Here is a 24,928-nt window from a genome sequence, read left to right as displayed (position 1 = left end):
GCATTGCAATAACCATTCAATGCTGAAGATTGAATTTCTGCTCTGAGTTCTTAAAGAATAGGTAAATTAAAGGTAAAATCAAGGACTTAATTCAGTATGAAATATGTATGTGTCTGTATAATAATGCTTTGCATTTATATAGATGAAAAGCATTATGGATCTCAAAATATTTTACAAAGCTGGGATGAATCATCATTCCCATTTTATAGAAGGGGAAACTGGGAACTCAAACATGGAAGGTTAACATGACTTTACCACAACCATGTATCTAGAAGATGATAGTGCCAAAAGCAGATTCCCAGGCTTGGCTTCTGATCACTAGATAATGCTAATTCTTACACCTTTAAACACATTACAGAAGATAGTCAAGTGCAACTGTTTGGTTAGCTATTAGTGGGAATGGTGTACAAAGAAGCTGTTCAAAATGCAGAGGGCTGTACTGGGTGAAAACACTTCAGAATAACTGTGGTCCAGACATAGGTATTAACATAATTATTTCAAGATACACAGCTGAATTTTCTGACAACTGTGGTCAAAATTTTCAAATATTTGAGTTAGGTATCCAGCCCCAGGGATGGATCTGGATGGGGGCGGGGGGTAGAGAGGGGAGATGGGACAAAGGAGAGTGCAGTTGCCTTTCCTCTGATTCCACCCCCACTCCTGCTATCCATGGTGCTGAAGGCCACTCAGTCCGGCCAGCACCAGGCTGCCTGAATCCACTTCATAAGTCAGACAGTGGCACCTGACGTCTAGGGCTATGCGAAATGTTGATTGGTTTTTCATTTCAGAGCTGTTTCAGTACGTTTCAAGCTTCAAACAGTGAAACAAAACAAAAGGCTTCAAAACAAAACGAGGACACTCGAAACATTTATAAAGTTTTGAAACATTTCGAGTTTTGAAGCTGGGCTTGCTTGCAGTTAAACAGAAACTAAGGAGAGGGAAGAGAAAGAGGGGGGAAGGACTGCTCTGATCTTGACATCTAGTTTCCAGTTCCATTCCCCAGCTCCCCCAGCTCTCTGGTCATTTCCCCAGCTCTTCCCAGAGGATGCAGGCCCCTGATCTGTGCACAGCATTTCAGCAGGCTGCTGCTGCAGGCTGCGGCCAGCTGCAGACACTCAGTGCATCCCCTGCCAAGCACTGGGAAGACTGTTGCTGCTGCTGGCCCCAGCCTGCAGTGGCAGTCTGCTGAAACCCGGTGCACAGATCCAGGGACCCCTTGCCCCCCAGGAAGAGCTGGGGAAAGTGATCAGAGAGCTGGGGAACTGAACCGGGAGCTGGGGATTCAAGCTAGGAGTTAGGGAATTGAATTGGGGGCTGGGGAATTGAGCCAGGGGCTGGGGGAATGTTTGTTCAGGTCCCTGAACATTCGCCCAGTTCCTGGTTTCATTCCCCAGCTCCCCACTCTTTCTCCCAGCTCTCTGCTCACTGCCCCTGGCTCTTTCTGGGGGGCACAGGCCCCTGGATGATGCGGGATGGCAGCGGCTCTTTCCCCAGCTGACAGCAGCACTCTGCTGAAACCCTGTGTGCAGATCTGGGGGCTGTGCCCCCTGGGAATAGCTAGAGAAATGATCAGAGAGCTGGGGATTGAACTGGGAGCCACCCCAGCTCCCGGACAGTGCACGGCACCCTGCCAAGCTGCACTGTACGTGTGCCATGGTGCAGCTGCCATGCAGGTGCCAGGCTGGAGGGGGGTGATCCCCGCTGCCCCACACTGTGCTGGGGGGCTCTGCCACAAGCCCTAAGAGGCCCTAATTGCCACTGCCAAAGCTGTTGAGTGCAGGACTTTTTTTTTCTTTTTTTTTTAAAGCTTCACACAGTGTCTGCAGAGCATGCAAATGACAGCAGGCTGCTGCTGCCAGCTGGGGCCAGTACCAGCACCCAAGTCTGCCTGACTCAGCCCGCATCGAGCAATAGGAAGAACCCAGTGCTAGTGCTGGTCCTAGCCAGCAGCGGCTCCTTCATGCAGATCTGGGGGCCCACACCCCACAGGAGGGCAGCGGAGCTGTGCCAGACTCCTCCTGGAGGGAGCAGGCCCCTGGATCTGTGTGCAGGATGACAGCAGGCTGCCACTGCCAGCAAGTGAAACAAGTTTTGCTTTGAAAAGTTTGAGGTGCAGTTTCACAAAACCCCTGTACCTATCTCCTTGAAATTTGGCAGGCTTAGAAATTTTCTAGTAAATTTTCTTAGTAATTTTCATCTGACTCAGGCAAGAAATGAGAAAATTATAGGCATTTTCATAATACCCCATTATAGACTATGATCGAAACTCATCGAAACAGTGAAACTATTCTGACAAAATGAAACAGAACAGTACTTTGAAACAATGAAATGAAACACTGTCCCTTCAAAACAGTGAAACAGAAGTCAAAACAAAACTGTGCTGTTTTGCACAGCCCTACTGATACCCTGTGAGCCCCTGAGGCCCAATCCTGACCACATACTCCTTTTCAAATCCTAGATTTGCTGTTGTCTAGTCCTGAATGAATACATACAAATCAGAGTTGCTCATATGGATGGATGTATGTGTACATGCAACCCCATCTTGTTTGTGGCTATCAAATGCAACACTCGTAGGCTGGTATGATATTTGGGCTTGCGTACATTTCAGCTAACACGTTCTGTCTAACTTGTATCAATTACTGTGCTGGGGAACCCAGTTATCACAACATAACAACTCCTACAGTAGTTAAACCTGGTTCCTATGACCCCAGCTGACTTCCTGCCCTTTGGGCTGGGGGGCTAGACTTGATGATCTTCTGAGGTCCCTTCCAGCCCTAATGCCTATGAAATCTGTGAAATCTGTCCAAGAAATCTATGAAAGTCCAACAGCATAAATGAAAGGGAACCATTTTGCAAAAATGTTCCAAAATGAGGTTACATCCTTAGAAGTCTTACTGTAGAATGAATGCAAAAGTCCATAGTTAAAAATACTCTTAAAATAAAACTACCATGTATTAAAACGTCCAAGACAGTACCACAAGGTAAATTTCACACTGATAAATTTCATATGCAGCATGTGGAGTATTCCTCTGTGTCAGTACTCCATGGCTTTTGGATACTCTTTCTACACACCACATTCAGGATGACAATTCAACTTAGGTACCGCAGGGTTTCTTCTCTAACTGGGAGTCCAGCTGTGGGCAACGAAAATGATTAGTGGCCTGGGGCACATAACTTATGAGGAGAGACTGGGGGAACTGGGTTTATTTTGTTTGGAGAAAAGACGACTGAGGGGGGGTGGGGATTTAATAGCAGCCTTCCAATACCTGAAAGGTGGTTCCAAAGAGGCTAAAGCTGGACTGTTCTCATTGGTGGCAGATGACAGAACAAGGAGAAATGGACTCAAGTTGCAGCAAGGGAAGTTTAGGTTAGATAGTAGGAAAAACCATGTCACTAGGAGGGTAGTAAAGCAGTGGGACAGGTTACTCAGAGAGGTGGTGGAATCTTCATCCTTGGAGGTTTTTAATATCTGGCTAGGCAAAGCCCTGGCTAGGATAATGTAGCTGGGGATGGTCCTTCTTTGAGCAGGAGTTTGGATTAGATGACCTCTTGAGGTTCCTTGTAACCCTACTTTTCAATGATTCTATGATTCTAGACAGTCAAACAATGGGATCAAAGGGGCATGTCCTGCCCAGATGCTGAGAACTTGTATCTTGGGAGATGGCACAAATTTAGTGGGTTAGCATCCAGGACTATAGTTCACCTGGAACTGGTATCCAAAATGCATTTCCTCTCACTGTTCCATGCAGATTATAGCCACTTGAGCGAGCACCCAAATACACTGAACATGGAATCCAGGGAAATTCACCCCTTCAGTAAAGCTTTGATGACGATAAGAATCAGAAAGGACAGGCTACGTGTGCCGGTATCTACAAATACTTCCTTACAAGTAGATTTAGTTGAGAATTTACCAATTAAATATTTTTACATCAGAAAACATTGATCTGTCAAAACCACAAACTATATACAGGAAAGGGTTGTTTTCTAATGAATCTCCCATTTCAAAACACTTGGGAAAATATTTAGAAATTGCCAAAATATTTTAAATGACATTTTTCATGTTTTAATTCAAAACAACTGTTTGTTTAGAATTTTTAATCAATTAATATTAACAAGGTTAAACATTCAAAAAGTTAAAATGGAAATGAATCACTTTGCCTAATTTTTAATTTAAAAAAAAATCTTTTTTGGAAATTTTGATTTTTTTTGTTCCACTATTGGAGAAGAACCACTTGAAATGTTAAAAGCCGTTATGGAATTTCCACCCTGTTCTACTTATATCAGAAGTTATGCCTCAGCAATAAAGGAAATTCCACTCTGTCCAGTTCAGAACTTGCCTCTTACTCTTCTTTTGAGGTTATATCTTTCAAAGGGCAGGCAAATACAAGGGCTCACCAAGCAAAAGATGTTTAGCTAGACATCAGCGTACCATGTGAATACACTCTACATGTTTCCATGATTCCCAGGTGAAAACTGAGATCTGCTGATCTAAGGTGCTCCCTTGGCCACGCTTGTATCAACTGGGCTGAAATTATGTCTTACCATTTGGGAATCCCCATACAGATTTGGGGCTGGATTTTGATTACACTTATACCAATGACTTTTGATTTACACTGGAGTAAGTAACATTACAATCTAGCCCAATTACCAGTTAACATTTCCCAAACTTCACTGAGAAAGGAGGGTACTGGCAATCCCATTTTACAGGCTGAATGATTAGCACATAGAGAGTGGTTTGTTTTTAGCCACAGAAGATAGTTGCAGAAATGGGATTCAAATTCAGGAGCTGCTGCTTTCCATTCCTCTGTGTTTGGTGGACAGTGCAGCCTGTGAATTCTCTTCTCAGCTCTGCCTCTGGCTCAGTGTTTGAACTTAGCAAATTACTTGCCCTTTTTGTCCCTTAGAATATACTACTAATTGTCTATATGGTAAGAACAGCATGATGATTTAGCATGGTTTGTAAAATGCTTTGAAATGCTTGGATGGAAACTGCTACATGAAAAATGATAAAAGCAGACACAGTCATGAATAAGAAGAGCATCTGAAATTGCAAAAAAAATAAAAAAAGGTAAAATAAATTCAAAAGGACTCTCAATTCTAATTCTTCACAACATAAGGTGATTGTCATTTGTGAGGTCAAGAAAAAATACCCCTCCCCTAGGATGTGCAATTAAATGTATCATAGGGGTTATATGCCTCCAACTGTAGCATATGGCATTGGCCACTGCCAGAGACAGAATACCAGACCAGATGGACCAATGCATATGGCAATTCTTAACATCTTATGGGATGAATTTCTTTCTTTAATTTGGATATGTGTCTTCTAATTGTATAACAACATCTAGTCAGTATTCGTGTTGCCATTTCATTGATCACACTGTAAATTTCCCTGGAGCAGAGCACTTTGGGGCAATTTAGTCTCTCGATGAACCTGAGTTCAGATGCTGCATTTCCTAGCTCTGTTGACCCACTCGCCCAGGTAGGTTTGATACAGGCATAAAGCAATTGAGTGGTTTGCCCCACAACAACCATGACTCAGCTAGGATTAGAACAGAGAGATTTTTTACAAGCTAATCCTTTTTTGTTCTAGGGCAAAAGCACAGCCCTTTAGGGGATCTCCCTACTGCTACAAGCTTGTCTTTGAATTCCTGATCTGGAGCCAAGCTGTAGATTCCCTGAAACCCCTTTTTAATGATAAACTGCCCTGATTTTTCCTTTAGATATGTGAAGGTATTGGCCCAAAAGATTTTGAAAAATGGTGTATACACTTTCCTTGTTCGGAGCTTCCTGTGAATGCCCCAGAATGCATCAACTGGGACATCAAAGACACCAGAAAAGTTGTCTTTTGCACAGAACCAGACTACTGAACACCTCAAAAGGGTGGAAGGTTTGTCATAGAAGGATCATTTTTTTCTTATCTTTTTTTTGATAATGTTATAAAGTGCTACTTATAGAAAAGACCTGTGTAAATCTTTCCACACACTGCATTGTAAAGCAAGGTAACATCACATGCTGCTTAAATGTGATGGCACCACATCTTGGCTTTGCAAGACAAGGATTTTTTTTCTTTAAGGCAAACCCCCGGAAGGAAGCAGTGTGAGGAGAGAAAAATCTTAGAGGATTTGAAGTATGAAATACTCCCTTCCTGCCTCCAAATTCTTTACAGAACTCTGTGTGTGTGGGGGGGGGGGGGTGTTGGAGAAGGCAAGTTTGCCATATTAGGGACAGAATCAGGCTTAGGACTGAATCAGTCTAAGAAGGATTTGATGTTTCAGGGGGTTGGGGTTTTCTGGGTTGTTTGGGGGGGGAGTTTACAAACAGTAATGAATGATAGAAGGACAAATAAAAAGGGTCATTGTGGGACAGTAAGTCTAGATGTGAAATGGGATAAAAGAAGAAACAAAGTTAATTGAGATTCCACTGCCTCATCTTAACTCAGCATCCCTGGGGAAATAACACTACACTACACTACACACACACGCACGTACTCACACACACAGAGCCCCTACCCCTTTCCGGCATCTGAACTGAGCTTCCCTATGGAAATGAATGACACATAGCCCTAACCCTCAACAAACATATAAAAACCAGACACTACTGTTTCTGAACTGAACCAAGCTTCCCTGAGGAAATATATTACATATCCCCCTATACATAGAGACAGACAAACACACACACACACAATTCTGACACTGCACTTAAACAGAGCTGTATTTCCTGAAGAAATCATAAACATACATGTGCATGCGTGAGTGCACGTGTGTTCATGTAAGGCACACACATACACATACCCCATCATCTCAGACTGCAGTGCAACCTAGTCTTTCAACCATAATTTATTTTGTGTGATAGCAAATCGTTATCTAGTTTTCTGCATCGTGGGCAGCCATAGCGGTCACCCTGCCCAACAATGAGTAACCCTAAACCACTAAACAAAGTTTCCTTTACACTTTACAGCAGTAGGCAAGCTGTTAACAATATTTATTCCCTGGTCTAAGTATAGTTAATAGCTGCCCGTGCCATGTTAAAAAAGATTTAAGGGTAACTTTTGAAGGATGCATAGCACATTAGCCAACTTAATACTCCAGGTGCGTGAGGGAAGTGGGGAACACTTCAGAATCTAAAATCAAGGTCAAATATGCTTTGCACTAGAACTTGAAGACTGACAACACGGAGTTCAGGGGAACAAGTGCTCAAATTTGGGATCTTCCATACAGAAGGCTGTGCCCTCCCATTCTCATGATATAAGACAAATCCATAGGAGTGACCCTGGTGATAAGCTCTGATACATCTTTATTTCTTTTTTCTTTAGTTAGACTATATTTTTCCTCTGGCTTCAAATTGCCCATGTCTTTAGTTGGGAACTACTTGGGTCTTTAATGGGTCTTCTGATGATCCTCCTCTCCTGTTACTTCTGATTAAAGAGAAAGGAAGAATGGGAACTGTATTCTTGACTGATTTACACTTCAGTTTAATTTCCCTCTCCCTCCCCTCCTTTTCTCCTTGCTGGCTGGAATCACCTCTATAATTTAGCTTGCAATCTCTGGTAGAATGGATTGATTGAACAGTTGCAGAAAGAGTCTCACTTGGTGGCAGGAGAAAGATGAGGAAAGCATAGGGGATGGTGCCTGTAAGCGAAGAGCTGAGATGGAGTGATTGGCTTCTTTCAGGGCATTGATATAAAGGGTCTGTTCTGTCTCTGTCCTCCCAATACTCAGGGATTAAAGAGGAAGAGAAAGTAATATGCATGCTTCTGTTTCCTGCATAGGTGGAGTATTTATGACAAAATTATAGCAGTGACCAAACAAAGAAAATATTGGACCTTAACCACAAAGAACAGGGAGTGCAAATGATTCTGACTGACAGAGATCTAGGACTGACTGCATTAAGAGAGACCTGCATCCCACAGAGCACTAGAGATGAAATCCCAGAGCCAGGGCACGATACAGAGATGCTACAAGATCTCACAATGCTGCTGCATCTGCTGAATTCAAACTGCCAAATACTTCAGCTGCAGTTCAGGGACCTCCTTCCAAAGTATTCTGAGATGACAAAGGTTCGATGCTCCTCTTCTATCACCGGCCATCCTAGGATCTCAGAACCCTCAGAACACATTTGGCCTCAAAACACTCATTACTATTTCCATTTAATGAAGAGGGAATTGAGACACACATTACTCAAACAATTTGCTCCAGGGATCTGCCACGCAGCATGTTACTGCCAGAGCCAGGACGAAAACTTATTTCTTACACCCACCCCTAAGCTGTAAGTATTAACCACCACCATGAGCTGTTGCAGCCTCATTATGTCGAATCTCAGCCCCACTGAAGCCAGGGGCACAACTCCTTTGATTTTGATGGGGATAGGTTTTCAGCCTCTATATATACTCCAGTAAAGCAGAAAATATCAGCTCTCTAGGAAAGATCGCCTATGCTGCCAACTCACATTTTCCTAATGGCTTGGTTGGTGGGAGCAACCAGGTTAGACAGCTTGTTAACTAGAAACCAGTCCATAAGTTTAGGCCAATGTAAACCTGAAGTAAGAGTTGCCTAAAATTGAATAAACTTGGATTTGTACTGTCAGCATTCATGCAAAGGAGTATTTGGCCCCTACATCTTTGTTTTTGAAGGCCTGTTCTTTTTTTCTCAAACTAGTGCAATACCTATCTTTATCTGAGGAAGGTTGTCATGATCATCTTACTCTGTTTCAGTCTACAGCAAGCACTGTATTCTCAAAGAGCTATAAAGCTTTGTCTCTCATAAGCAAGTCAAGGGTTAAATTAACGCCTGCAGGATACAAGACATTTTTCTTCATGAGCTGCACACATGCACACCAGAAGAAAAGAGAGAGGGAAATCTTATACTCTGCCTCTCCTCCTTCTTCCCCTTATGAGGTGCTGAATGCATCTCTCAAGGAAAATTAATTTCTTTGCCTTTTCCTTGCTTCTAATGAACTGCCTCTGAATGCATGAGGGCACAGGAAGGAGAACAGACTCAGTGGTGAGCTAATAAAAAGTGAAAAGACATTCAAAGCCATCAATATCTTTGCAAAACTAGCCTGACGGAAATGTGTTAGCCTGCATGTATGGGAGCAAGACTAGGGCAACTGGCAGCAGCTGTGGCACACATCACTTCGTGGCAAAGAAAAGATGTAGTGAGGGTGTCCCTCCACTGCAGCCCTGTCATACGGATAGAGAGGTAGATAGCCGGGTGAAGGCCACTTTCACATATGAATATCTCTAGTACCGGACAAGGCCACCATCGTTCTAATTTCTGGGTTGAAAGGAAACCATTGCACAAAACTGATTCAGCAGTCATCAACGAATAAAGAATTACTTTGCAAAAAGCCTGGAACATCATAAACTATAGCTGAACACATCAAACACAAGAGATGCATTAGATAAGCTACCATACAGAAGGTGGACAAGGAAGAAGAAACAAAGGAAAGAATTAATAAATCAGTTTTTTAGGTGCTGATTTCTATCATCTAGGCAAGGTTCCAAAAGATCCACAGAGCTGTGGGACCAGAGCTACATCCTCTATATAAAGCAATAATACAGACAGTCTAGTGCAGTTACTACAATATCAATAAGCACCTGAGACTTTATTGGGTAAAATATGCTTAGGTGGTCAACAGATCTTAGAAAAGAAGCAAAAGATGAAAGACAGGTAATTTCAAGACTTTGTTCAAATGAATGCCCCAAACCTTGCCTGTTCACCCAGATATTAAAAGTTCTCCATTTCACAAACCCAAGGTGAAGGTTCCACGGTTGCAAGCTATCCTACAGTGCCTTTGTGTTCCAGGCAGTGGCAAAAGTGAACCACTTTTGGTTCTACTTGTGGAGATGTTCATTATGAGTCTGTAACAAAGGTTTTATTTTATCCAAACCTGAAGGAAGTATATGGAGCCAAAACCATTTTTGGTAAGTTAATTAGCACAAAAATGCTATGACAGGCTAGCTTTCTAGACTAGCACTGAGCAGTGCTTTGAGTCTTCATACTAACAGTAACAAGACACTATGATCTGGCATTTCCCAACACAGTTTTCAGACACTCTAATGCCCAGCAAGGAAAGATGCTGTATAAAAAATAAAGATGCTGTAAAAAAAATTAGTCATCTGTATTTGTCTACTGCATTGTCTGTCACGTTCTCTTCCCAGATAATGCACGTGGGGTAGTGTTACTGGAAGAACAACACAGGAAGATATGCCGGTGACTCAACTTCATCTTCCAACACTGGTCACAGCATCCACTACTTCCCCAATGTGCAGTTGTTTGCAGTGTCACCAGTGCAATGTCATGCCCATTCTAGATACGGTACACCCAAAAGGAGATGTAATGTAGCTTTCTCAATGCCCTGGCTGGCTGTGTGCCAATAAGTGTATATTGGCATATACCCATCACTGCACTAAGGTGGCTATATTACATCCATTTCAAAATGCATCGCACATGGAGCGGGTGTGCAGTTTTTTACTACGATGTGTCTTAGCAGCCAAGGTGCCTGGGGCAGCTGCCACAGACAGAGGCAGCAGGAACCACCAATTCCTGCTGCACCACTGGTGGCTGCTTCAGTTGTCCCACCTTAGTTAAGCCACTGCTTAGCAGAGTCCAAACAGACCCCAAGTGAATTGAAACATGATCATTAATTAGGGCTGAACCCAGACAATTCAGCACCAAACCTACTGGCCACCCAGCTAGATACATTTATCTCACATTACTACAATGTCCCTACTGCCTGGGGTAAAGGAATAACTCACCTTGCTGTGGTGTAAGTAGCAGGTGGCTATCATTGCAGGAGCCAGCCACTAGAGGGAGGCATGGATTCCCATACTAGGTGATATTATATTAGCAGAAAGGTCAAAGGTAAGATTTGCCTTGAGGTTCTGGCAACTGGCTCATCTTATGCATTATGATGTTTAAAAGCAAAGTGCTAAAAACAAATGAGATCTCTGTTTTATGTGTAGAAAATGAATTCACTCTCAGCCACAGAGGAGGTACTTCCAGGGCACAGCTGAGGCCCGAGGATAAGGAATGTGGGGAAAGCTTGCCCTGCAGGTTCTCTGCTGTACCTTGCCTCTGAATAAACAGAGGGAGGCACTTGACTGCCACTTTTTTCATGAGTGCTCTAGAAAATAAAGGACTCCTTGACTCTTCTACTATGTAGTGTTCAAAATGAGCAAGCCTGGACTTTTATGAACAATCTTTCATGGAAGTCTGATTCATTCACCCTGCCCTCTTGAGCTTTTGCAGATACGAGGAGTATGGTACTGCCTTGTCCCTTTCACCCACCTTCTCCCCATTGACAAGAACATCAAGAAACCAAAGGTTCAAAGGAAGGAGATGTTAAGGTAAAACCCTAACACTGGTTCTACTTAGTATTGTCCTTTATCAACAAGCTATTCATGCTTAGCAACCACTATAGCTCACACCAAGTTCATTTTCATTTTAATGTACCATACAGCAAAGCAGCCTAAATATATATCCCCAGATCTAAAGCATGTAATCTGTAAACTACAGGAACAGGCAGATCATTTCCATTAGTTTCTTATGTAGCAAAAACCACAATTTACACCCAAAGCATATAATTATATTCAAATTCTAAAAGACAGTGTTGGAAGTACTTTAAATTCATAGTTTGGGGAAAAGTCACTCAGGGGTATACAGTTATGTTTTAATGTGCAAAAACAACACACGCACACAAAGAGAGAGCAAGAGAAGTAATTCGAGTGAAAGGCAAAGGGGCCATGGTGAATTACAGCCCCGCCTTCCTAGCGCCTGTTTGGAATTTCGAATAGCGAGCGCTTCCTCTGAAAATCCTCTTTCCAGCCCTTTGAAAACAACAAAGGTGGCAAGTGCCGCTAGACCCCATTCAAACTTCAGAGCCAATAGGGAAAACACCATCAGGCTCTGTGTCCAGAATTCAGAGATGCACTCCCTTCTTCTCAGATGGAGCTCAAACTTGATGTTTTCTTTGGGCAGCTTTGACATCCAAAACACCTAAAGAACTAAAGATAGGACTTTACACACCTACACTGCTTCCTGCTGAGGATCTCAAAGCACCTGAATGAATGCAGCCTATCAGTCCAGCCAAGACATAAGCTTGTAGTCTAGTCCTCATTTTGCAGGTGGGTAAAAAGATAGAGAGGGAAAGTAACTGGTTCAAGGTCATAAGATACATCAAGCATAATACTGGTAGATACAAACTGTTTGGTATATGATTTACACTGAAACCATGCCTCCTTTTTCCTTTCCTTGGTGAAATCAGTTTAATAATCAAAGGAGCCCTCTAGAATGATAGAAACTGGACAAAGAATACACTATATCTTTCAGTCCATTTCCCTTCCAGTGCAGAACTGCTACCTAGGACAATTAATCAGAAAGCATGATATAACCTTATATCACTTTAGGTCATAATGTAAAAAACAGGGATTGAAGGGGAGGGGATGAAGAAAGGGGAAAAAAAGTGGAGGTGGGGCAGGAGTCAAATAGCACCTGTCCAATATAATTCTCAGCTGGAACTTATTGGTAATTGTTCACTGCAGAATACTGTACATTGCTTTGATCAGTCCTCTTTTAAATTACTTAAGTGAAGGGATGTCCACTACCTCCACTGGGAGATTATTCTGTACCTTTAATGAAGCAGCAAAAGATGGCTCCATCCCAGGCCAGGCCTTTTTGATTGCAGCAGCAGTAGAGTATGTAACACGGTGCAAAAGACACCACAGCCCACTATCATCATAGTGATGTACCTAACATTGCCCAAGTTGTGTATTTTGATGTTACTATAGAATAATGGAAGAATAGGAGAAAAATGGGGGGTATAATCTTGTGGTGACTTTAATAAAATTAGCTTTAATAATTACTTATAATTGTAACTTATACAAGTTATAAAACAAGAGAAAAGGGTGATAAATAGGGCAAAATTAGAGATTGCCATTTTCACTTATAACAACGATGACTATTTAGCTAGAATATATATATCCCAGAGTGTCAGAAAGATTTTTAAAATCCCAAATTGATATACAAACAAAGCTCTGGGATCCTTCACTTATTCTTGAAATACTGTAATCTTTTGAGCAGAAAGTAACAGTTCTTTGACAACTCAGGACAGTGCTATCAAAAAGCCAAAGCAATACAGTGAAGAGCCCTCTACTGAATTTGCAGAGGGTTTTTAGAGAGGAACAAAAGTCTGGCTTAATTCTGAATCCGGACAAACACCCCTACCCTTGCAAAATGCACCAAAAAATCACAAAGGACAGAAGAAGGCTTTTTATGTGTGATTTGCAAGATTGCACCTCAGGCAGCACAGCACCCTCTATCACCACCCTGAAACATTTTTTCTCCACAAGACAGAGTGTCATATGCCAAATCAATACCATTCAGTGCTGCAGTACCTTCTCTTTCTTGCTCAGGATCTCACAGGACTGGGCCCCAAATGAGCAAGTGTCAGTCCCAGTGCTATTGATTAGGCTCAGCCTAATCCTGGCTGATATATTATACTGCATGGGACAGTACAATAATGAGTCAAAGGACCCTAATAAGAAGAATTTCACACAGAAGCATGCATATGATACATAAAATAAGGAATTCCTCCTTACGGAAATAACATCAGCATGTCTAAGAACTGCTGAGCATTCAACCATTTTACACTGAGTCCCCTCAAAAAAAAATTAAGCAGATTCACTGACTGCATGACAGCACAACACAACTACAACCACTATCATTTAAAAATCCTAAATCGCCAGAAATGACTAATGATTTTAGACATTTTGTTTTCTGAGCATCCAGCTTGGAACAACTTAAAAAGACTTGATCTTTGGCCAGGTTTGTGCTTTGAAAAAGCAATGACCATTAAAATTAGGCACTCATTTTGGAATTTACACACTTAGGTGCCTGCAACCATTAGTCATTTAAAAAATGCAGCATTAGTCGTTAGTCAGTCACATAATCACAGCTATTAGATAAACCATTTGCTTGTGCTGCAACCCTAATTTAAGTCCTGAATGAAATTAACTAATGGGTCACTGTCTGCACTGTTTTGTCATTTTGCTAATTTACCTCAGGAGAGCCCCAGGACTGGAATAGCATAGAGTCAAGTCCTATTTAGAATGGGGTAAGGGCAGGAATGAACCAGCAGGAAATGCTGTGGATCAAGAGTAAATTTACCAGGAGAACTAAATGTAGGTGACAGGACTGGACTAGCAAAGGTGCTATAGGTTAAGATCAAACTGTATTGATGAAGCTGCAAGAAAAATGAGAACTGGAATACTAGGATGCACAGGTCAGCACTAGGAAACACTGGCACAGCTATGTGTGGGAACCATATCTTGTAATATCCCCGTTGTTCTTAAGGGATTAGTCGTTCATTTGAACAAGCACTAGTTTTTACCCGCTAATTTAAAAAAGAAATGAAAGATGAAACAACCCCTGAAAATGCTTTACATCAGGTAAATGCAAATGACAAAACTTGTGAAAAGTGACTAACTCCTGCAAGTTACGCCCACAAGCCCTGGTGATTGCTCACTCTCAGTATCTCACAACAAGCCCCTGCATTTCACTATGACTTGTTCAACAGTCTGAACAAGCCTGGTCCCTGGCTAAGTAAAAACACCACCTTTTTCCCAGCTGCCCCTACATAGCAATTTCAGAGAGCTTGGACCGATCACAACGAACATTGCATGAAAGTCCAGCGTACCCCCTACTCATTAAGGAGGGAAAGAGACAAATACTCACTGGAGGAGAAAAGGAGAAAGCAAATTAATTAATTCATCACTAAGACAAAACACATACAAATCTTCTCATTTCATCTGTCAACCAGAGGAATATATTATTCAGCAGTGCAGGCAATGAACAGAGAAAAAAAGGCTGGCAAGCCACTGGTGCAGGCTTTGGGAAAACAGCTGACCCAGCAGGGGGTTAAATAGCTGGAGGAGAGGGACAAGAGGGCTGTTTGCTGCTGTGAAATGGATAAATCCTCATCGTATCTATGCTTCAAATAAACCAACCCAAAATGTGGCAGTGCAATGGATATTTTTCCTGCTGGCAAAATGGAATGCCATAAGCCCCCGCTGTAGAGGATGGGGATGTGGCTTTCCCTTCCTGCCCCCAGGTGAGAGACAGCCTGCTCTGTTTTGCAAGGTCCAAACGTGGGACCCCTGTTGGCTCTGCAAGTGAGGGATCCCCACTATTTGCAGAGCCAGCTTTGGTGTCCTCCTGTGCCAACTTGCATCTGCTCACCTGCTGACAAGGCAATAAACCTGGTACAAACAATCATTTTACCGAGACCTGCTTCTCTGTGATACGCTGTGCCAGGTTTCAGCATGCACAGGTTGCAGCTAAAGCTGCTGGAAAGTACCAGCTTTGAAATTTCAATATTAACCCCCACAAAACTGGTGCTGACTTCCAGCTCTGAGCCTGCTCCTGCCCCATTGATATCAAAGGGAGTTTTGCCACTGTGGACTCCAAAGGAAAGCTTAAACATCCATTCTTTATCTGCCTAAATAGCTATGTACTCTAGGATGGCTGCCTCCAAAGGGACTAACAGGGCTGAGGAGCATAACAGCCTTTACTGAGATACAGAAATCTAAGCTGCTTTCAAAATTGCTCCTAAATGCTCTTTCAGGGTGGGGCAGGTACAGAAGAGGTATTGGTGTGGAAAGGCAGCATAGACTGGGGGTTTGAGGCTTGCCCACACTCCTGTTCAAAGCCAATGGGAGTTGAGCAACTGAGTTAGAACAAGGCTCTTTATTTTTCATCTAGAAAAGAAATCAAAATCGCAAGAGACAGCCAGACCCTTTCATGTACAGCCTGCTTCACACGCACGCCTGCACACACATGGCCTCCCCGAGATCTGACTCCACAAAGCTGTCATGGGTCCAAATTATGAGCGCCTCTATCGTACAACAAGGAAGGAAAACACAGAAATAAACCAAGTGTGTGTTTTGGTAAAAGACCAGCTGTCTCTGCGGTCCCTTTCTCCTCCCTCTTGCTCATTCCCAGAGGGGATTCCATGCCAACTTTGCTGTATGCCACGACTGGGGGGGAATCAATCTCAGTCTGGCTCATGTTTTGGCATCAGCTCACAGAGCCTTCTGCTTCTCTTGACTCATTACTTCATTATGGGCACAGGGAAAATGCCCCGGGTCCCTGCCTAAAGTTAACCACAGCTTCTGTCTTTCCCTGGACTCTCAGGTGAGGAATCTGCTGGTTTTTCAGGGGAGGTGGTGAAGTTGACAAGGAGATATGAGGGTTCACAGTACCAGCTCTCGCACAGAGAGGAAGCTATTTGCTCCCCCGTGGACCATTCCCTGCCACTTCACATCAGGATTCTCTGTAAAACATCCTGTTCTGTCTGTGACACCTTCCCCATTCACAAGCGGCCTATGGACCAACTTCACCCCTACTCCTCACAAATGAGCTCACAGGCAACTGGAGTGGTATCTTCTGCACAGTGCCAAAGGACAAAAACCAAGAGGGGGATCTGGGAGAGGAGAAGCAAGGAGCACAGTCAAAACTGCTGGGCACAATGGGATGAGGGAAGGGAAGCCAAGAGACAGGGATGCTTCAAATTTGCGCTGTGCAACGGTAGAACTGTAGTAAGGACCAGGACAAGAGCAAGAGCGGATGCACCGGCAGCGCTGTCTCATTCCTGCAGCAGGGACACGGGGGTCAGGCCCAGCAGGAGGTTAAGACTGGCAGAGCTGTAGAAGAGACCCCTGGACTGGAACGGCACTGAGTGCTGCAGATCTCAGCCCAAGCGCACTGGAGGAGCTGCTGTCGGGGGGGGTGAACTCAGGACCAAACTAGAAAGGAGACAATACAGGCTCAGGACTGAGTGCTACCAGAAGTATAGCCAGGATCAGAACAGCACAAGGGGCACTGGCAGAGCCGGCACAGGGACAGAGCAGCCGGGAGTGCTGCAGGCCAGGATGAAAGCTGAGCCCCAAGAGGGAGCCCAGGGCTCGGCTAACAGGGGCTACTGCAGAGCATCTGACAGCGGTGGGGGGGCAGAGGTGCGGGTGCAGGTATCCACCCGCCATCAGGAGAGCTCCAATAAAGCCACCAGTTCCCTCGGCCTCATTTGTACCTCAGGAGCCTGGCTCACCTCCGCCCTGAGCAGCACCCGGCGCTGCACGCTGGGCACCTGCCGGGGCAGCGCTGAGCCCAGCCACACCGGGCTTGTGTGAAGCGGGGAGGGGAGGGGAGGGGGGGCTTCCCTACGGCTACCCACAGCCCCTCGTGTCTGTGGTGCAGGCTCGAAAACCGGGGCAGCGGCCGAGCAGCGCGGGGAAGGGGCCATGCCCAGGCTGAAGGGAAGCGCCGGCGCCAGCCGCACCCCCGGCCGGCGTCTCCCGCCACTGCCCGCGCCCCCGGCCGGCTGCGAGGCGGCGCGGGCAGGGCAGGGGCGCCGGGGAGCTGCGGGCGGGACGTGCCCGGGCCGCGGCGGCGGAGCCCGCGGGCGAGTCGCACCGCATCCGCAGCGAGGCCGCCCCTCGGAGCCGGGGGGGTCGCGCCGTGTGTGCGCCCCTCTGCCGCCCGCCCCCGCCACAGCCCGGGCCCCGGCTCCCGCGCCTGGGTCGGGCCCGCTGCTGCCAGATGTGGCGGGTCCCCCGGCGGCCCAGCGCTGGTCACCAAACTTTCCTGTTGCGAGGCGGGGCGGACAGGCCCCGGCCCCGGGCACGACCCCCGCCCCGCCCCGCCCCGTCCCGGCGCGGCCACGGGGGGCAGCGAGCAGCAGGGCGAGCCGCGGCGGTGCGGAGCGAGCGGGAACCCACCGTGTCCTCCGCGCAGGGAGCCCGGGGAGCGGTAGATGGAGATAGGCACGGAGTGGTGCTTGCTGCCGTGGAAGTGATGCTCGTGAGGAGCCTGAGCCGCGGAGGAGGCAGAAGAAGCCACGTTGGAGGAAGTCCACACGGAGCTGACGATACATCCCCAAAAGAGGGAGCACATCCAGAGGGGCCCGGCGGGGCGGCGGCCCGGGCACACGCCGGCCTCGGCTCGCAGGTGCATGGTCAATGCACGGGGCACCTACAGACGGGCGGGTTGAACTGCAGCCGGGCAGCCGGGGGGAGGCTCATGATGCCCAGGGGCCCATCCTAGGAGAAGGAGAGTCGCTTCCCAAGCGCGGGGAGGGGAGGGGAGGGGAGGGGGGCGCCTGTGAGTGTGAGTGCGAGTGCGTGTGTCAGTGTGTGCGTGTGCGAAGAGGGGAGGGCACGGGGGACGGGGAATAGCAACCGGCAGAAAAATGAGCTCGCTGGCTCCCAGGACTGGAGCTACAGGGCCAGGGACCCCTCTGCTGGACCCAGCCTCCAGGTGGGACGAGGAAAGCCGCACATGGCGGGAGGATCCTGGCTCTTTCACGTGTCAGATCCCTCCAGGATCACGGAAAAGATTTCTTTTTCTTTTTTTGCAAATATCGAGCTGGTCTAGCAAAAGCTATCACCTCTGCCACTAGTTTTGATTCCAGGGTCCTTGAGGGCTCTCCCTGCCTGTGATCCTCCCCTCTCAGGGAAGGAGAGGAGAGAAGAGAAGAGAGGAGAGGAGAAGGGCGGGGGGAAAAATAGAAGATGAAAAAAGGGGTGGGGGGAGGAGAGAGAAAAAAGCCAGAGCCCCCAGGAACGTTTTGGATTTTGCTTTATCCCAATTCCAAGGGGTTTCACTTGCTTCTCCACCAGCAAGTGTTGCAATGCAGAAGTGCGAGGCGCGCACACGCACACACGGACACACACACGGATCGGGGTCGTTATCCGCCGTCCTGCTGGCTCCAGGCGAGAGAGCTGAGGCTGCTTAACCCTGGGAGGGCAGGGGCGGATCTTCCCGGGCGAGAGTGCAAAGGAGAGAGGCACGAGGAGTGGAGAGGCGGCGGCGGCGGCGGTCCCGGGTCCAGGCAGCGCCGGCAGCCCGAGGCGGAGCGGGAGGCGCGGGCCCGGCGCGCTCAGTGAAGGCAACTAGGAAGCGCAGGTGAAGCGAAGCGAGGATTTAGGGAGCCAAATTCACAAATGGGCGAGCCGCATGCAAATAGGCTCACTCCAGAGAGCGAATCAGTGAAGCCCAAACACTGCAGAGGGACTGGCTGGCTCCTAAGAAAGGAGGGGCTGGAGCGGGGGGCCGGAGTCCCACCCCCTCCATTCATACACTTCTTACGCACGCATCTTCCTCCCCGTGCCTGAACCCTGCTCCCCGCGCTTCCTTCATTTCCAGAAACAAAAAAAAAAGTTCTAGGTAAAGACATTATAATAAAAGGGTCACATCTCGCCCCACCAGAGTGAGCGCAAGCCGGTTCCTCACACCCCACAGATCGTCCCCACCATCATCTCGAGAGCAGCAGGAAAAATTGCAAAAACCCTGTCTTTGCAGAGGCAGGAGCCTGTTGGCAATCCTTTCTCTGCCATCTGGCACAGACCTTTCTGGCCCCCAAGCTCGAGGGGCCAGTTCCTGGAAAAGGCTCCAGAGCAGCACTGTACCTAGACTCCTGGTAGCCCTGGGCAAACTTTTAGTATCATTCGCCTCACCAGAGATAATGATAATAAAAAAAATTTACCATTTTCAGACCTGCTTTCTGTCCAGGCCCCAGGTGGCCCATGCCTCTGTCTGGCCCTGTGCAAGAGCACATGCAGTCTGATTGTTAATGGCTCTGTCAGACATTCAGAAAGTCAGAGGCAAAATCAGTCTAAGTTACACAGTTTTCTGTAAGGCGTAATTTAGATTGGTAGCAAACACAACACACATTTGCCCTTTGGTGGCGGGTGGCAAATCTCAGCCTGGGTTCAGCCATTTTGAAACCAGTCCATGTGTGCCAAACTCCTGTTATGGGTACAGACCAGTTCCCAATCACTTATACCAGTTAAAGTGTAATGTCTGTACCTGGCCACAGTCTGGACGCTCGCATCTCTTTATAGATTACCAGAGTAAAGAAAGGTGAATCCAGAGTGAAAAGCACCTCATGTACCTGATTTTCAAGAGTGCCGAGCATCCACAACTCCAGTGAAGTCCCGTGGAGAGAGCAAGCACTTCCGGAAGCGGATCGTGCCTCTGTTTGGGGGTAGAATCCATGTTCTCTGTGAATAAAGTACCTATTCCAAACATACAGTGGAGAAATGATCTACCACCCCAAAGGGCATCTAGGTTCATTCCAAGCACATCGTGTTCCCTTTTTCAAATAGAATTACCATATTTATTTATCACAGCTACAAGGGGAGGAGAAAACAAAAAGACGCAGCACTTCTAACATAGGCAGCCTTTTGCTTGGAAAGGAGAGACGTTTTCCTCTGTTTGTTTGGCAGCAACAATGTGTCGGCAGCCAAGAGGGAAGCGGAGAGCACAGAGTGGGAGGGGGACAGCCACTTGCCAAATGGCATGGCCATCTGTGGTCACAAGTAGGAGGCTTTCTGCTGAGACTTCTTCAGCCACATCTCACCAAGGATACGCACAGAGAGTTCAGGACTCATGTGCCAGACGCTAGGCGAACAAGATCTCTGGACTGTGGACAATGCGATCTTAGTTGGTGTGCAAGAGTCATACCAGGAGACAGCAATTTTAGACCCAACTGCTTTGAAGAGGTCAAGAGATATTGGGAGCAGAGGGGGAGAGTAATATTGAGAGAGACCGGGTGCTGCTCACATTCTTAGCTGTGATTTGAAATGAAAGAGAGGCCAGGAGAGCCCTGCAGAACCAAGAGGTGCAAAGCAAGAGGCTCTTGCTTCCATGTATAAGCACATTTAACAAGGCTTTTTCTTACTGGATTTACCTTTCAGTTCCTAGATATGCTGCTAAATACAAGTTTGTGCTTTCCAATACCTCCTTGCACCAGAACAGTGCAAGGATGTAATGAACACAATTATTTCACATCGCTATATAGCTTTTATTATAGAATGACTCTTTTATGCTTCTCCAACAGTAAGCTGAATCTGAACTAATTAAGTCCAAATTAGGAAGTCTGAAACTAGCTAAATGGTTACTTTTGCATTTTACAAAAGACATCATACAATAATATTTAATACTTACAACACATTTTCACTTGGAGATCTCAGGTTGCATATCAATTTGCATTACCAACATCTTCATTTAACATAGGGAAACTGGGGTAAAGTGGTAAAGTGAATTACTGAAGACCACTCAAGTGAGTCAATGCCAAAGATGTACAACTCTCATTTTGGTGGCGAAGACCCTGAACTAGGCCACCTCCTGATGAATTCTGTTTATATAACTATTGGTAATCATCAACATCACCTTAGTTTAGAAATTAATAAACCTCTTTATGTCAGGGAGTTTCACATATTTTTGGCACTGGCCATCCCTCCCCTTTGCTTTCTTCCTTCAAACCTGCCAAAATCTTCTCAGTTCACAGGTATTTATGAAACACAGAGTCAATATTTTTGGAAACTGATTTGAATTGAGTGCAGTGAAGACACAGGGAATCCTTAGCTCTCTATGCTACTTTACTCAGGGGGCACCAAATAACCATTCCACATACATCATAAGCATTTTGTAATGGGCAAACGGAACTTCACACTTGGAGCTTTTACTTTAGCTTGACACATCTGTAATTTACCTTCCACTCACTTACTTTCTAGCTTAAGCAATCTAAAGTACTAGCTGAAACAGCCAGGATTGTTGCTGTGTTTTGATGGAGCCAATCACTGACAGTTGTGAGTAGTTGACCGGAAAATAAGACTAATAAATTTTGCATTTATCTTGCATCCCAGAATTTCAAACTGGTTTACAAACATGTATTAATTAAACCTTACAAGAACTCTATGTCCTAATTTGCAAATAAGGAAAGAAAGGCATGCAGAGGTTAAACGGGAATAGAAACCAAGAATCTAGCCTGCCAGTCATGCTGCTACAGCCACTAGATCATACTGTGTCTCAGAGTACAGTCAAGAAGCCCTGTCTCAGTCTCCTGTTTAACCACTAAATCCCAGGTCATCTACCCAAAAGTTTTAATTCATTCAATTCAAAGGCAAAGTCAGGCACCATGTTTTGAAATGTTTGTCAGTTACTCAACACATGGGAAACGTGCTCATTCCCTGCGGAAAGATTTAAAAGGATAGCCCATCACCAAATAACAGCCTGCTAAAACACAGAAAATATACTGATAAAAATAAGTAACAATAACTAGTCCAGCCAGTTAGCAGAAAAGCAACAACCATCTGGCCTATCATAACTTTGTTCTCTGTCTTTAGCTACACTGTTTGGAGAGAGACAGAGCTAACTATACTAGAAGCTCAGTCACTGGCCCCATTTAAGGAAAGAGAATCCAGACAGCTTCAGAACATTTTACAGTGTAGGGCCTGATCCTATTCACATGGAAGCCCATGGCAAAACTCTCATTAATAAGCATTAACATCAGCAATAGATTCAACCTTAGAATCGCGGAGTTGAAAGGGATGTCAGGGGTCATCTACTCCAACCCCTTTCACAAATCTTCTCCACCTCTGCTTTTCCAGCTCTGCTTGCCTCCTGGCTCAGAAGGCACACACAACCTCCCCTGCTGTTAATCTCCATTTAATGGAGTCTTGAATCAAGGGGGGGGGGTGCCTTCCCCCACCCTCATTTCTACTTCTGCCAGTTGTCTCCTGGGCAGAGATGAGAAAATGTCATGAGCCACTTCTACTTTCCCTCATCCTGCCCTATGATAAAGCTCCCTCCACTGAACATGGGAGCAGGGGGCCCATAAAAGGGACACACAAGCAGGCCCTAGCTTGTGCCAGAGGCTGCAGTGTGTTTGACAACCCCTGTTCAGCAGATGCATAAACTACTGCCTTTTAGATCCTGTGCCACTAGTCTTCCCTTCTAATTTCTGCCCACAGAAGCTGGTTTGCTACAGACTGGTGGGCAGGCTGCCCTGCAAACAAACAGAAGAGAGGTCGAGAGAACCAACCTGCACAAATATAAACAAACATTTTTTTAAAGGAAAATCTGTGAAGCAAGCTATAAATACATCAGTGGGTTCTTGTGACACCATAAAGCACTGGAACTTCACTCTGACTTGCTTTATTAGGTGTCAGTAGATGTATTTACTGCCCTGTAATTCACAGGCGACTCATTTATTTAGCAGCATCATTGCTGGAGGAGGGCAGATTTCAACTGTATTTTCCCCTCCTGGGTGGCAAGGGGAAGTTTATTGCCTGAAGGGAAGTTTTAACAATGCTGTTCCCAGGAGATTTACTTTTAAAAAAGGCTTTGTTCTTCTCCCACTGGTTTAGCTTCTCTCAGGTAAGCACACACCATTTCACATGTTCTTGGGTCTACAGTGCCAGGACCAGATGCCTCAAGGAACCTGGGTCCCAGGATAACACATCAGATGTGCTGGAAATACCAGAGGGACAGTTTCCCTTATCACGGCAGTGTGTCCTGCTGCTTAGGACCAACAGACAGCCCTAGCATTTCTGCAGAAATGAGAAATAATGAAACAAAATTACATTTTTTGGAACTTAGAAAGAAATCCAATTGGTTTCAGATTCTGAAGACGTTCTTACTTTATCCTTCCCAGGCCAGCCATCCCCCTCTCTGTGTATTTTTTCAGCAGTAATGGTTGTCAATCACTTTACTGCACATAATGGTCACTCAGAACTTCAGCTCAGAGAACAATCAGTGCCTCTAGCTCCAAAAGAACAGGTATCTCACATCTGAGCCAAAGGAGAATTTCTATCAGTTTGGAGTAGTACTGGGCCTATGGCACATAGTTAAACAAATTCAATTCCATCCAGTAGAAGACAGAAGTGACAAATACACATTAATTAATTCATTGCTATATAATAAGTTCACATAAAATATGGACCCAGTATTTCCCTCCCCAAATCGAACTCAATCTTTCCAGGTTCAAATAGTAGAGTGTTTTTGTTTTACTTTCTGAAGAGCAAATAGGAAGGAGGAAAAAAAAGCTTGATTTTTATTCTTTAAACAAATGCTTAAATAAAACAAGGCTGAGGCAGACTACACATGGTAGGAAACTTAACACTGATACAGACTCCTTTGGCTCTAGGCAACTGATTCAAATGCTGCTGAGGCAGATGAGATGAAATGTTGTTCCCTCACTAAGCAAGGTGGAATGAGTTATTCTCAAACCTAGCCCTACTGCTCAGGTGTCTGCCGCATAACTCTCCCTCTACTGGTGGTCTCCATATAAAGACAAATAGCAAATATGCCAAGAAATTCGCATCATCTGCCCCCAACCCTGGGAATCCCTCCAGGTCAGGATTGAAGCACAGCTGCTGTACCTGGTCTATACAAAACCAAAGAGCTAGAATTTCCAGTGTAGGTGGTTTTGGTTTTGGTTTTCTACTTCATTTAACTAATAAAAAAGAAACATGGCTCCTTTTTTCTTCATCAGCACACTGTAATACCTAGCCTACTGCAAGCAGAGCAGCACTGTCTGCCTTCCTGGCACAAAAGTACCAACCTGATGTACAAGATCACTGGGGCATAGGACCACTGCCAAACATACCCCTCAACCCTGTCTCAAATACAACTCCTCTATTAAAGAACTATAGAGGACTAAATTTTATTCATTGCCACACAAGCTTAATCTTCATGCAATTAATGGACTGGGCAAAGGTTTAATTTGAGGCCAGCAAAGCAAGCACCAGAACGAGAGAGAGAGAGAATGTCACTACAATGCTAATTTGGTATCAAAGGAAAATCAAGACCAAAGGTATAGGTACACTTAGGATTGTCCTCTGGTGCCCCATTTCAAAGAAAAACACTGAGCTGCAGAGTCAGGAGACACAGCTTACTCCTGTTAAATTTCTACCTAAATTCACACTTTCTAATATTTCCAGGTCACATAAGGCTATCCTTTCATAACTGCCTGGGAGCAGAGACTGCCACAAACAGTCAATACATATGCTTAGAGTATGATTTCACTCTCATTTAACCACTGACAGTCTGGACTGATCCAATAAGGCCAACAGCGTGCCACTGCTAAA

The 24,928-nt window shown here is 45.4% G+C and overlaps 1 protein-coding gene across 6 annotated transcripts in view; it reads right to left on the bottom strand.

Moving 5' to 3' along the window:
• NRXN3 (neurexin 3) overlaps positions 1-24,928 on the bottom strand; it is a 1,344,032-nt gene that overhangs the window by 467,895 nt on the left and 851,209 nt on the right. For 3 of the 6 annotated variants that reach the window (XM_090033811.1, XM_090033812.1, XM_090033815.1), the window contains exon 1: positions 17,774-18,031. The exons of the other annotated variants lie outside the window; for them this stretch is intronic. In XM_090033811.1, the coding sequence (XP_089889937.1) occupies positions 17,774-18,008 (235 nt within the window). In that variant the 5' untranslated portion in view covers positions 18,009-18,031. Of the gene's footprint in view, positions 1-17,773; positions 18,032-24,928 lie in introns of those variants that run through there. 6 annotated transcript variants of the gene reach the window in all.

This window comes from Crocodylus siamensis, chromosome 2 (assembly GCF_052110815.1).
Source record: "Crocodylus siamensis isolate JL-2025a chromosome 2, ASM5211081v1, whole genome shotgun sequence".
Taxonomy (NCBI): domain Eukaryota; kingdom Metazoa; phylum Chordata; order Crocodylia; family Crocodylidae; genus Crocodylus; species Crocodylus siamensis.
This window is presented reverse-complemented; position numbering and strand designations above follow the sequence as displayed.